This window comes from Fukomys damarensis, unplaced genomic scaffold (genome assembly GCF_012274545.1).
Source record: "Fukomys damarensis isolate Sample0158 unplaced genomic scaffold, DMR_v1.0_HiC HiC_scaffold_17, whole genome shotgun sequence".
NCBI lineage: Eukaryota > Metazoa > Chordata > Mammalia > Rodentia > Bathyergidae > Fukomys > Fukomys damarensis.
The window spans coordinates 15,133,450-15,147,482 of record NW_022900929.1 but is presented as its reverse complement, the minus strand read 5'-3'; the positions used below and the strand labels follow the sequence as shown (position 1 = coordinate 15,147,482).

The following is a 14,033-nucleotide window of genomic DNA, read 5'->3' as shown; positions in this document are numbered from 1 at the left end:
TTTGAAAATATGTAAACTTTTCACCATTTGAGAACTATATTAGATGCAAAAATAAATTTGGAGCTTTTCATATTTCATGCATAGTTTTGTTGTTTATGAATCCATTCAAAATGTATGAGAATTTTCACCTGAAATTTCCTTAAACACCATTTTATAGCAAGGGGAAAATTTTCAATGACACAAAATTTTAGCAAATATTAAAAATGTTGCCATAACAAATCTCACAGCATCCGAGTCTGTGGCCATTATAATATGCCTCACTTAGATGACAAAATGGTGTAATTTAAAATAGAGGTTGCTACAAAAAGGAATGGCAGATTGATTAAAAATGCTTTCTCTGTTGATAAACATTTTGGTAGAGTTTCAGAGGACTACTGGATTTATTGTAAGCAATTTAGGTTTTGATATACTTAATTTCTTTCCATTTATAATTCATTCTCCTTCCAAATTATCTTCATATTCCACAGCTTCTGCTCAATTTTAATTATTTATTCTCTCTTCCAAGAAGAATTCTTTCAATAGATCCTTAAGTGGCATCCCAACTGCCCACTCCACTTCATCCTGGACTTGTAACCAGAGTTTACTTTCTGATTTTAGATACACATCTGATAGAATCTTCGATTCTAAAAACACGATCAGCCCTCAATCATTGCCATCTCCAGGCCAGAACCTGAACTCCATAAGTGGCCATCATAACCCTTCCCTATATAACCCTGGGATGCTTGCTGAATTTTGAGGCCACACCAAATCATCAGTTTGTTCACCACTTGAACTTGCTGAGGATGCTGGGTCCTCTATGTGGATGTCCCTTCTCCCAATTTCTGACAGTCAACTCTTCTTACTTATCTTTCAAAGCCCCTAGCACCTAATATGTATCACAATACACTGTGATAACTGCTGTAATAAAGGTAAGTGTACACTGGCTATGTTTGCAGTCTCCCATTTGTATAGCTGACTTTACCTTTGTATCAGGATATAGCCTGATGTTGGAGTCAGGGTGCCTAGGATTTGACCCTGACTTGGTCTATGTTTATCTGTGATTTTAGTGATGCTTGTATTACATAATCCTTGTGTGTAAACTAGAATAACTCAGGGTCTAGGTTAGAGTGTTGTTAGATGAGAAAGTCTGAAACTGTGCTTGGTATGTTTACTAAGTTCTCACTGGATGCTTTTCTATTTAGTTTTATTATTAATGTCTGTATCCTCAAAGTTTGAGTGTGTCTCTTCACAGTTCACATGTTGGAAACTTGGCTCTCAAGGCAGTGATGTTGAGAGGTTGCACCAATGGGAAGCGACTGGGTCATGAAGACTGCCCTGGTGGATGGATCAATCCATCCATGGACAGAGGGGTTAGCATGACTTTGTTCTAGAAGTGAGTGCTCTCTGACTTTATTGCTGTCTTGTCTTTTGATGCCTCTGTCTTGTTACAATGCAGCAAGAAGCTCCTCATCAGAAGTCACACAGATGTGGATGCCATACTCTTAGACATCCCAAGAGCCACGAGCTAGACCCACCTCTAAATCCTAGAGTCTGTCGTATTCAGTTATAGAAACAAAAAAGGATCAACACCTGGCATACAAAATCTGCATGCAATAATATGAATAAAAACAGTGGCATGTAAGCGCCTCATGAACATTCAAATAATCATAATCTAAAAATGAAGAGATGACATTTAAAATAGTATTATAAGATTCTGTCCTCAAAGATATATAGTAGACAGAGTTAGATACAACTTAACAAATGGCAAGACTTCTAGCAGATGGATTGAGTGGTTTGGATTGTATGGGCTCAGGAAGTACTTTCAATTCCCTTATCCCTTCCCCTCATGAATTTTTCACTTTTTTCTGTCCTGCTCTGTGACCTTGGGGACTGGGCACTCTGTACTGCAATATCTGGGTACTCTTTACCCTCTGGCATATGGTTGGGTTTGGCCAGAGGGACTGGAGGTGGAATAAGAGGGCTGTAGATGTTATTTCCAGGTCTCTCCCTGCCTCAGCCAGGTCTGGCAGGGGCTCTGTGTCCACCAGGACCCCAGCTCCCATGGGAGGCCCCTGATGGGCTCTAGTTCTCCCTGGGCTCTCTGGACTCCATATGCGTTGTCTTAGTTGGCATGCGTATTTCCACTGCTGGGGTTGATCAAGTCCCTATCAGCCTGAAATTTCAGTGATGTAAGTTAGTAATGAAACAGCGATTGCAGGAAGCCCCCTTAGGCCAGTTTACCTAATGTGTGTAACACAGAATTTTCAGTGTATTTATTCCTATTGGTATTTTTCAAGCCCTGACAAAAGGAGAAGAAGGTAGAATTGCTACATCGCATGGTTGGAGGCTTTTGATTTAGCACTGGCTCTATTTCAATGGCTATAAAGTCCATGCAAAGAGCTTGAATCCACAGAATCTCCAGTCCCTGCAGTTACAGGGATGCTTTCAAAGGACAGACAGTGATAAGGCTTCTTCTTTTGGCAGTGTCCACCCTGGAGGCAGCTGTTACAGAAGCTCCTGCAGAGCGACAAGGAAGAGCTGCCTTTCAGTAATAGCTGCCTTTCAGTAATAGCTGCCCCAGGCACTGTACAGGCTGCAAAGCCTCTAAGGGACATGTGCATTTATTGCTGACATCCTAATTAGTTAAATTAATTTTTTGGCAGTTAAAATTTATAATTTAAAATTCATCCCATTACAAAGAGGGGGAGATAAAAACTGTGCAACACTGACAAAGGACTGAGATAGATAAGGCCCAGCAGGGGCAGCCCTAGGGCAGGTTTCTCCTCTCCTGATGGGGGAGCAGCAACACAGTAGAGTCCTGGGGTTCACAGCCACTGGCCTGGTCCAGTGTATGGGCCTCTCCAGCTAGGGTGAGCAATGCAGGACCTTCCTGGGTAGGATGAGACACTTCAGTCACCTGCCCTGCGCCCAGACACAGCGGTTTCTGGGACATCTTGGGCATGTGTCAGGGCTGGGATGGGCCCCAAGGCCCATAGGGCCCTGGGGAGGGGATGCCAGGGCTCTAGCACCAGCCCTCCCAGGCCAAGGGTTTTAGAACCACAGATTACAAAGAAAAGTGTGAACCTGTGGCAATTAACTGCACAAGGGAGGAAGGATCGCTGTTTATCTTAATAGCCCTGGGACAAGGAATGCACTGCTGTCACTTGAGAAATAATACTCATCTATGTGCTCAATAGTCAGTGGAACACCTTGAAGGGCCCAGAGTTATGCAAGAGGAAACTGAGAGAATACCATCACTGCTCGCATAGAGCTCATCTTTCCAGAGGTTAGTCAGACAAAGCAAACGAGCATGGGACACAAAAAAAGCAGGATAACAAAAACAGATTAAGATGAAAAATAACCAATGCCACACCCATGGAATGTTTCAGTCATGAGTGATGTTTAACCCTCTGAAGCTTACCCAACTTTGCCACACTTATTTCTGGTCTGTGCTCATGTTTATTTGCTTCCAGAAGGAAGAGGTGGGCAGTGGGTTGTGTCCATCTCCATGTCCTGGACAGGCTGAATTCTGCTCTGGCTTGTCCTGTGTCAAAGAACAATCTCCAGCTTTACCCAGTGAGGACTGCCTCTGTGATAAGTCCTGTAATTTTTGGCCTTCGTGTTTCTTCACAAGTAATGGATGGGTTTGGGTGGCTGTCATCTTTCTCATGGCCCATGTGATGAATGCCTGTGGAGTAAGGAAGGAAGGAGGGCGGCAACCACATCCATCCTGTTGGAGGATAAGAGGCACCCAGTGGCAGCGAGTCCTGGGCAATCAGATTTGGCACTCAGAATTCTGGTTTCCTCACTGTCATGGACTTTCTGGATGCGTGAGTGATGGTGACAGGTCTTCAGGCAGGAGCTGCTGCGCCCACTTGCTGAGGGCATTATTTCCTTTCACTGTGTGTCCTGGTTTTGTGTGTGTAAGACTCAGAGCCACTTTATTCAGATCGGAGCAACCCTAGTCACCCACCTTCCACTCAAATGTGGGACAGAGAGAATTGGTGACACAGGAAATGCAACCCCTGTTGTGTTTCCTGTTAATCCATTTGGCACAGGATGTCTTACAGCAGGAAAATTAAAGGAATAACTCCAGTGCTTTGGGTTTATTGAGTCCCTACAGCCCACCATGTGCTTCCTGTTTGTGATGGTTTAAATCTAAAATGTCTCCCCAAATTCTCACTTGTGTGGAAGGTGACTGGATCATGGTGGCCCTATACTCATCAATGTATTCATTCATTGATGAGTTCATAGCTGAGTGTGCTGTTAGGAGGTGGGGCCTGGGTAGAGGTGGGCCCCTGGAAAGGTATATTCTTGTCCCTGGCTCCTCCTTTCTATCTCAGCCTCCTGGCTGCCATGGGCTGAGGACCTTTCCCTCCACCATACTACTTCCGCGTTGGAGCCAGCCAACCATGGACTGAAATCTTGAGGCAAAATAAACCTGACATCCTTGAAATTGTAGGTGGTGGGTATTGCATCCCAGTTACATGAAAGTGATTGAGACACTGTTCAAAGCTAAAGAAGAGACTCTGCAGGTGGTCAAATCACTGAGCCTGGCCATAACCAGAGAACGAGTCTACTTCCCTCTCAGGAACTTTGAGGCGCTGATAGAGACCAGTCCAGCGTCATGTGGAGTTTGTGACACACTGACAGCTGTACAGGGGAGGTGTGCAGAGTCTTCTCCTTCAACTGAGGACTGAGGTGCTGACAGTTGAAGCCTCAGGAGAGAGAGGAGGCCCTGTGTTATGACAGCTCATAACCATATGAGCAGTGTTGAAAAGAAATCTGAAATCTCCCTGAACTCCACTTAGATTCAGAAAGTGGATTCAGAAAGCCACCTACAATTCTGATTCCATGACCCACAGCAAATACTCTCAACAAGTAGGAATGTCAGCATGTAGAAGTCAGCCTGCCTCTGTGTGAGGCCAACTCCTCAAGTGAAGGAGGACTTCTGAGCCAGTGGACGACCCCTTGAGAAAACATGCTAATTCTTCCAACACCCCAGACTCACAGAGTTTCCTTCTTTGGTGCAATAAAGCATAGTTGTCACTTTCAATAGAACCTCTTAATGCAGGGATAAGGGGCAGATGACAAAGCCAGCTTAGCATGGGGGACTGAGTGGCTGGTGAGGCCACTCTCAGGACTCCAGTGTGTCTCCTGTGCTTTTTGTTAGGCCCTCATGCGTGGCCATACTGATGTGTACTTGTCTCCAATGCATTCTTCACAATGCTGAGTCCTATGGTGCTTATCCCTAACCCCTCGGCCACTGTGCAGCTCCTTTGCTTGCCTGTCATTTGAACACTTACTCCTTCCAGGTCTGCAGCCACATCCTCCCCACCCTTTGCCCTTGAAGCCCCTGCTTCTGCTGCCTACTAATCTCTCTGGCCCATGACTGCCCAGCCTTCCTTCTCCCCTCACTCCAGTGGGGTGTGTGCTGACCCTCTTGCACCCCTCTGGCTCCCTTCACTTCCTCATCATGTCCTCTCTGGCCCTGACCTCGGGTCACCCCTGCTTAGCTTCCTGCTAAATGGACCGTGCTACTCTGCTCACCCTATCCCAACACATCAGTGCTGTCCACTCTGACTATGGGGCCAAGCACTGCTCTCTGTCTGCACAAGCTCCAGATGCTCTCAGTGTCCCATAGCTGAGTCACCCATCTCTGCTGGAAGCTATTTCCCCTTGTGATTGAATACAATTCAGTGTATACAGATGTTCCCCAATTCACGATGGTTTGATTTATGATTTTTCTGACTTTATGACAGTGCAAAAGTGACATGCCTTCAGTAGAAATTGTACTCTGAATTTGGACCTTTCTCTGGACTAGTGATAAGCAGTAACAATCTCTCTCTGTGCTGGGGAGTAGCCCAAGTGTAGCTCCCACTCAGCTGCGTGATTCTGCGGGTAAGCAAGCAATACTCTGCAATGTCTTGTGCGGCTAAGCTATGATGCTCGGTAGGTTAGGTGTAGTGAATGCATAAGTTCATTTTATGAAGGACTTATTGGAACAGAACCCTGTTGTAAGCTGGACATCTGTATAATACATGTCTCAGACTAACACACATCTGTGTATGTTATGTGTTTACCTTAACATTTAAGATATTCTAATTATTGGTTTGTGCTCCTCCTACTGCCTCTACATAAGGGGAAGGACCTTGCTCATTCCCTCTCTGTGTACTCCCAACACCTAGGATGTGCTTAATTTATAATTGCTGTATTAGTGGTCTTTCCCCGAAACACCTAGCACAGGCCCAACAAGTAGGGATGAGAGATTTGACGCAATTTTTTTTTGGATTACTGACCCCCAAGATACTATCTTAAATTTCATGATCATGAAACGAGAGATAGTTGAAGGATTCTGTTATGTGCAACCTGTGCACATGTGCATTATTGTGTCTCAGGTTAGGATGTGCTCTACTGTTGGAATGGGGTCTGCCTGAGAGGACCCAGCTGAGAGGTGGCAGTCAGTTCTCAGGACTACTGATCCCTTTTTCAATGACCTCCCTCTGCTACCTGTGTGATTCTGTCTATGGACTTCCACATCTGCCTACTGAAAAGTGATAGGACAAGCCACAGAGACAAAGGGCAGGTTTTGTTTCATCTTGTGCCAGACACCTGATGTGGACACAGTCTACCTTAGCTCAGGACCTTCAGAGCTGAGCGTGTGCTGGGAGAGGGGGATGTGCTGCCATCTGGAAGCCCTAGGTGGATACTTGATGCTATGCTGACAAAACTATAGGGACTTGGGCTCTAACCCCAATAGGCCCTGGTGTCACCTGAGTGAGTCCCTTCAACAGTAGCATACATAAACTATGTCTGAGAAGACCTATATTGGCCATCTCCAGGACTCATTTCCCTTCAATAGCAGGAACTTCTGAATGAGATAAGAGGTCATTTTCAAATCAGACCTGGCAGGGAGGCTTTGGGATTCTGTGAGCATCCTAGATGTCCCATGCAGCTTTCAAGAGATGTCTAGGACCTACATCGGAGGTATCTTGTTCACAAACCTGCACAGAATTGGCTGATACCTATCTTCACACACCTGTCACTCAGCCTCAACAGCAGACTTCCAATGATATGCTGGATTTTCAATTCAGAAGAGTGTTTGGAGATCACCTAGCCCAGCAAATTTATTTTTCAATACAATGTAGAAGCTGTTGCTAAAACCACTGGTCCAAGATCAAAGAGAATTTCAAATCCACGTACTCCCAAGAAGCCTCCACTAGGAACTCTTATGATTTAGTAAAGTTATCAACACTCATGACTTATATCTTTATATTAGTACATCCTCCAGAGGCAACTATTGTCTGATATCAGTTTGCTGTTGCTATATTATCAGTGTCTTTAGTAATTTATCTTGTGTTCTGGGTGAAGAGTAACCTGTTCTTTCTTCTAAGCTTCTGTTATTCACTCCCATGCTTTCTTGTAATATCTACCCGACTGCTCTAAAAGCCTTGGCCTCAGAGGAATATTTCTAAGAAAGACAAGAACTCTCAAACACAAGAAAGTGAACATTATAAATCTTACCATTCAAGATGATTTTCTACAAATGCTGACATGGGGCTGATTTGCACCGTGTAAGTATCATTTGCAGAGTACTCAAAGAGTCCATAGTAAGGGTTGAAGAGCTCCTGAGACAAAAGGAAGAAGAACTCTCGAGAAGGACCGCTGTAGTCGAGGCTATAAAGGAAGAACAGGTCCAGGAAGCTCATTTTGTGTCCAGCAGTGGAAGGACAGTCTCTTACCCAAATGCTAGTGAGCTGTTTCAGAGTCAGGGGCCACTGGGGAAAGCAGGGAGCAGTTTCTGACCCTTAGAGTAGATCTTGATGGAGGTGTTCTTTTACAGTGGAAAATGAGGTTGCAGTTATTGGTTTGAAGTGTTAACCAGATGTCCATGGCTGAACTCATGGCAATGGTCCTTAATCATTCATTCCCAATCCTTTAATACCTAACAGATAAAATACACAGCTGGCCCAATACAAACAAGGCCTTTGCTGGGAGAAATGTAGAATTTCCTGCAGCCGTGCATGTGTGCACCTGTGTGTGTGAGCACATGGGCCATCTGGAAAAGCTTCAAGTACATTTTGATGCTCCCAGCTAGGTGGGCCTGTCCTCCACACTTAAATGATTTCCAGGAAAACACAGAAAGTATATGAAGAGGTTGGTATGTAGTTATGTATGTGTACTTTCAAAAGAAGAGTTTTTTTTATCAGATACTTGGAAGGCTACACTACCTACAAGTAGAGAGACAGTGGCTTAAGACTATTTTTGGCTTATTCCTTTGGTCATGTGAGCTTAGATTCTGGAATGCCCATCGTTTAGGAGTTTGAAGAATGTGGGGTCTAAAGCTTGGTGCCAGCTGGAGAGAGGAAGATCTCATGGGAGGACACGATCAGAATCACCTTGAGACCCAGCTTATAGACACCCTGCTCCGTTTTGAGAGAAAGCAACCTGATCCCGGGAGTCTGGTATGCTCAGACTGAGGTGTGTGCATAAGATTTCTGGTGCCTCACCCCTCCTCTCCAACAAAGGTGATGTAGAGCTTGTTCCTTTGGAGCTCCTTCCGGGAATAGGCCATCACTTGGTTGAAGGTTCCCTCCAATAAGTGGTCCCGGCGAATAATGAGCCTGCGGAGGAGAGAAGAGATGGTGAGTGGGGCTCTGTACGGAGGATGCCAGACAGTGTCACATGTAAGTGGTGAGCGCCCAGCTTTATGGTCTCCCTCCACAGCCTCTTCAACAAGAAGGGAAAGGGAAGGTGCGGTCCCACAAGCTGATGGACTCAGCACTTCAAAACATTGGCAGACGAGGAAGACAGGCACTTATCACTTGGATATATTCCATTGCACTGGACTACTTTAAAATTCTTTTTGCTTTTTGATCTGTTCCTAGGATATCTCCTTTTTTGTGTGTGCTACTGGGAATGGAACACAGGGGGCTTCACGCTGAGTTACATCTTCAACCCTTTTTAAGTTTTTTGCTTTTGTTTTGAGACACAGTCTCATTAAGTTGCTAAGTTGCTCAGCCTGGGCTTGAATTTGTATTTTCTTGCCTCAGCCTCCTGGAGTGTTGGCCTTTCAGGCACATAAGCACCACAGCTAGCTCCTAGGACGTCTCTCAAGTTGGTTTCTTGAACATGGGCTCAGTTCTTAAAGATATAAACAGTAATACCAGAGGGGGAAAAATTTTAAAACCCCTTTTTACTTGGACTTCAACTGCAAAGTTAGAGTCCATGAATTCGACCAGAGTTAAAATTTTCCTAATAATAACTAAAAGAAAATAAACGTATGTTTTTTATTTAGTACAAGCTTCTTTTTTTCCTGAAAAAGTCTACTATCGATGCTATATGTGACTTTGTCTATATTCTACAGTTCTTTCTCTTTCCCCTTCCTTTTCACTCCTCCATCCATTCTCCTTCCCTTCCAATTTCTTAAATTCCTTTTTTCTTTCCTCCCAATTTCCTAGCTTCTTTCCTTCTTTCCCCCTTCCCTCTTATAATTCTATCACAGCAGACCATCCAATCTCCGAAAAGTATGACACAGATGCAAAGGATGAAGAGATAGAAACGTTTCCCATTTGAATTCAACACCAAGCCCTGAAGCACTCACTTAATTTTCCCTGGACCCTGCCCAAATCCTTTGGCTTCTAGTTTTCTGTAGAAATTTCGTAGCTTGGCCTCAAAGTCTCTCCGGTATGGTGAAGGGGCTCGTGCACTGGCTCTCTGTAAACCTGCAGAGAGAAGCACACAGGCCCACAGGTCACTAACTTTTTATCCAAGGACAAATACGCACAGCAAAGATGGAGGCAGAGCCTGGATGAGGCAGGTTCCTGGGTCTTCCTGCCTTCTTCTCTAAGAAACCTCTATTTCCCTGATTCCCTTCACTATTTTTCTAATACACAGAAGTAATGTAGTAAAGAGAAGAGCTGGAGGTTTAGCTCAGGGGTGCTGTTGCCTACCTCACAAGTGCGAGGTCTGGAGTTCGATCCTCAGTACCAGAGAGAGAGAGACAGAGAGAGAGAGGGAGAGAACATTCTGATGCAAATAAATATCTATGTCTTCCACTTCAATTATTTCAAAATGTATTTTTCTTTAAAGGATCCTGATACACATTTTCTTGTCTTAATTGTACTTGGACAATCTGAGACAGTTAATATGAACTGAACTGGACTACACTTTTCTTGTAAGTTGTTATATTCTAAGAAGTGATTGAAACTGTAGTGAGACAACAGAACTTTAATATGTGTTTTTCATGCTTCTCTATTCATGTTGATTCTAGGAGAAACACATCTGTACAGTAGGGCCCAGAACATTTAGAAATTTGTATTAGATTACCTTGAATCATAAAAACAAATGTTATAACAATAATACTTCATTGACTCTATAGAGAGTGCTTTGCAAATGCTCTATTACCTTTGTATACCTTTAATGAAAAAAGAAACAGAAAAAGTAACATTCATATCCGAGTTTTACAGATGGCCAAAATCATGTTTCCCCCATTCAACAGCTATTTGGTTACTATCTGAGTATTCCAGACACTAATCTTACAGTCTGAAGAAGACTTACACAAGTAAATGCGTAGAAATGAGTATAACATTACAGGTTGAGATGGTTGTTACCCATGAAAGAAAGGAACACAGCTCTTTGAGAACACGGAACCTGCTGGCCACATCCAGGAACCATTCCCTGGGGGAGAAACTAAGAAGAAGTGGGTATGACATAGAATGGTCCAGGAAAGTTTTCCTTTAAGAAAAGAGAGGATCTGGGAGAAGAACAATTCAGACAGAAGATTAGCACATTCGTCCTCTGGCCAAATGGAAAGCAATGCTCTAGTTTGTCTGAAGCACAGGGTTATGAGGACCAAAATGATAAATGGCTCTTGAGAGGTGGGCAGGAACCACACCAAACAGGATAAACTATCTTGCTAAGCAATTTTGTTTCCTGCTAACTGTAACAGGAAGACTTTGAATAAGGGCCTGGCATGATATTACTTCCTGCTGTACAGGAAAAAAAGACCACAGAGAATTAGGGCAGGTCACACCGAACAAGTCTGGTGTCAATGCACTGAAGATGGGAGGTAGACAGACTGGAAATGTAATTAGAAAGCACTTAACTGGAAATACGCAGCGAGGGAGAGGTGTGTTTCAGAGTTTGTAACTAAATGAACTGAGGTGATAGTAAAATAGGAAAGAGAGGAGAGAGGAGAACCACGCCTGCTCCCGACCCAGCCGCCACTGCTCAAGCACCGGTAGGTAGGCCGGCCCAATCCACCGCAGGAAGGAGAACCACACCTGCTCCCGACCCAGCAGCCATCACTCAAGCGCCGGGAAGGTAGCCGCAGGGCGCCCCTGAACCCCCATAAGCCCCCCCACGCTCTCAGACCTCCTGACTGTGCAAGTCTTTGGACCCACTCTGCAAAGAGAGAGGTGGTCATCAAGAGTATTTTTCTGAGTTCCCAACTTTGAACATCTTTAAAGAAAGGGCGGGGGAAACCTGTAATAGAACACTGTGGAGTTCAACCATTCAGAAGGATGGGGAACTCAATCTGGGCCTTGCAGCCTGAGGTCAGTCAGCGTCATGGGGTTCAGCAATCAGCTAACTGAGATCAGGGGTCTTCCATCCTCGCTCTGTCTGAGCCATTAAATGGTTAATATACTATATTGAAAAGTTTGTTCACTGCAGACATGTTCTGGACTGCTTTTTGATTTCAATTTAATTCAAATGATTTAAGGGTGATAGACTAGTGACTACCACAGGTGGTCAGTGTCCAAGTTGTGCTTGATTTTAATGTGTTGCTGATTGTATCAGTTGGGATAAAGCATTGCCGTTGATTTGATGAGCTATTTTTTCTGATGTTATGAAGATGAGAATGCCCGTGGGTCGTTAGAGACACAGAAGCTAGGGTGCAACTATATCAGGAAGATTTGGGTGATAATCCAGAGATTAAACCAAGGACAGTCCAACAACAAAAATTAAAATGAGAAAACACTTAAGCAAGACACGAGGATAGACTTCCAGTTCACCAATGGCAAACAGTAGGGCAAATGAGGATGAAAATGCCGATAGTGAACCACCAGGACACCCTGAACTCAAAGCACAGGAAGTAACAAAACAGATCAATCAGGCTCTAGAAAAATTCAAAAACAGAAATAATTTCCCAGATAACCATAGAGATAGTGAGCAAAATAGAAGTCGTGATTCATGACTCTAGAGCAGAAACTGACAGAAAAATAGATGAGCTCAGGACCATGATAGAAGCCATGAAGGCCCAGCATAAGAAAGAAATGGAAAAAATAAACGCCCAACATAGGAAAGAAAGGGAACCCATAAAACAGATTCGAACAGATATCCAGGAGATTAAACACTCTATTGAAAGTGTACTCAACAGAATAAAAGAATGCGAAGATAGGCTCTCAGATATAGAAGATAAGATTGCAGTCAGTGACCATGAAAAGAGAGGTCTCTTAAAAACAGTAAGAGATTACGAGAAATCGATCCAACAACTCCTAGATGATGCAAAGAAGAATAACATAAGACTGATAGGAATCCATGAAGTAGCAGGAAAAAATACAAATGACTTAAAAAAGCTGTTTGCATAATTAATGACAGAAAACTTCCCAAACAGAGGGGAAGAATTTGACGTTCAGATAACTGAGCCAACTGGCTACAATCAAAAAAAATCTACACCTAGACATATAATAATCAAGATCCCAGAAACCCAACAGAAGAACAAAATACTACAAGCAGTAAGAGAAAACAAACAAATCACATGCAAAGGAAAGCCCATCAGAATCACAGCAGACTTTTCAACACAAACCCTTGGGGCAAGGAGAGCCTGGAATGAGATATTTCAAGTACTAAAAGAGAACAACCTCCAACCTAGACTGATGTATCCTGCAAAACTCTCTTTCAAAATGGAGGGGAAAATAAGGCACTTCCACGACAAAGAACACCTGAGAAACTACGTGAATACCAAACCAGCACTACAAGCAATTCTAAACAAGATCCTAGAAAAAGACAATGAAGGCAACAACACCATGAGGCCCAACAGAGCAAATCAAATAGGCAAGGCAAGAAATTAAAAGGAGAAGGTGAAAAAGTAAAAAGAGTCAACAAAAGGCCAATAACATGTCAATAATAAGTCAGTACATATCAGTTATAACCAGCAATGTCAATGGCCTCAACTCACCAATCAAGAGAAATAGACTGGCAAAATGGAATAAGAAGCAAAATCCAACAATATGTTGTATACAAGAAACACACCTAGTGCAAAAAGAAGCCCATAGACTGAAAGTGAAAAGATAGAAAACAATTCTCCATGTGACAGGAGCCCAGAAAAAAACAGGGGTAGCAATCTTATTTGCAGACAAAGTAAATTTCAAACCAAAACTGAATCTAGTATTATTGATGTAGGACAGTACTGTATCATACCTCTATGAATGTAAAATATCTAGTACCTGCTTTATGATACATAGTAGGGACCGTGCTTTATCAGAGCTACATTTAATGATATTACTCTAGAATGTTCTCTTTCCAGATGATGATTAAGAGGCTAATAGATAAAATGGTGCCAGGTACCACAACAGCAACAGAACTTTGCTGTTTTCTGGATATTATTCTTTTCTTTGTTTCTTTTTGTTTTGTTTTTTTAATGGAATGTGCTGAATGTCTATAATTTTGTTCAGATGACTGCAGAACCTGGAGAAGCTGTTGCTGCTATCAATGCATAACATACTATTATTAGTCTTTATATACACACACACACACACACACACACATATATAAATTGAATTATATATATATAAATTGAATTTTGGGAAACTTTAACGGTGCTGCCAACTTTGGAAAAAGTCATCCCAATTTACTGTGTTAACTTGGCATTGTACAGAAATGGACAAACATATTGATCTAGAAATGTTAATTTATTTTATTTTATTTTTTTCCCATGTGTACAGGGGTAACACATCATACTAAATATGTAAGGTCATATCTACGTGGGTTTGATTACAGAAACTAATAAAGCATTCTCTAAATAATGAAAAAAGAATAAGATCAGACTA

General features: G+C 42.9%; 1 protein-coding gene across 1 annotated transcript in view; it reads right to left on the bottom strand.

Moving 5' to 3' along the window:
• Hecw1 (HECT, C2 and WW domain containing E3 ubiquitin protein ligase 1) overlaps positions 1–14,033 on the bottom strand; it is a 390,788-nt gene that overhangs the window by 38,397 nt on the left and 338,358 nt on the right. The window contains 3 exon segments of the mRNA XM_010610867.3: positions 7,504–7,656; positions 8,490–8,603; positions 9,584–9,704. Coding sequence (XP_010609169.1) covers positions 7,504–7,656; positions 8,490–8,603; positions 9,584–9,704 — 388 coding nt within the window.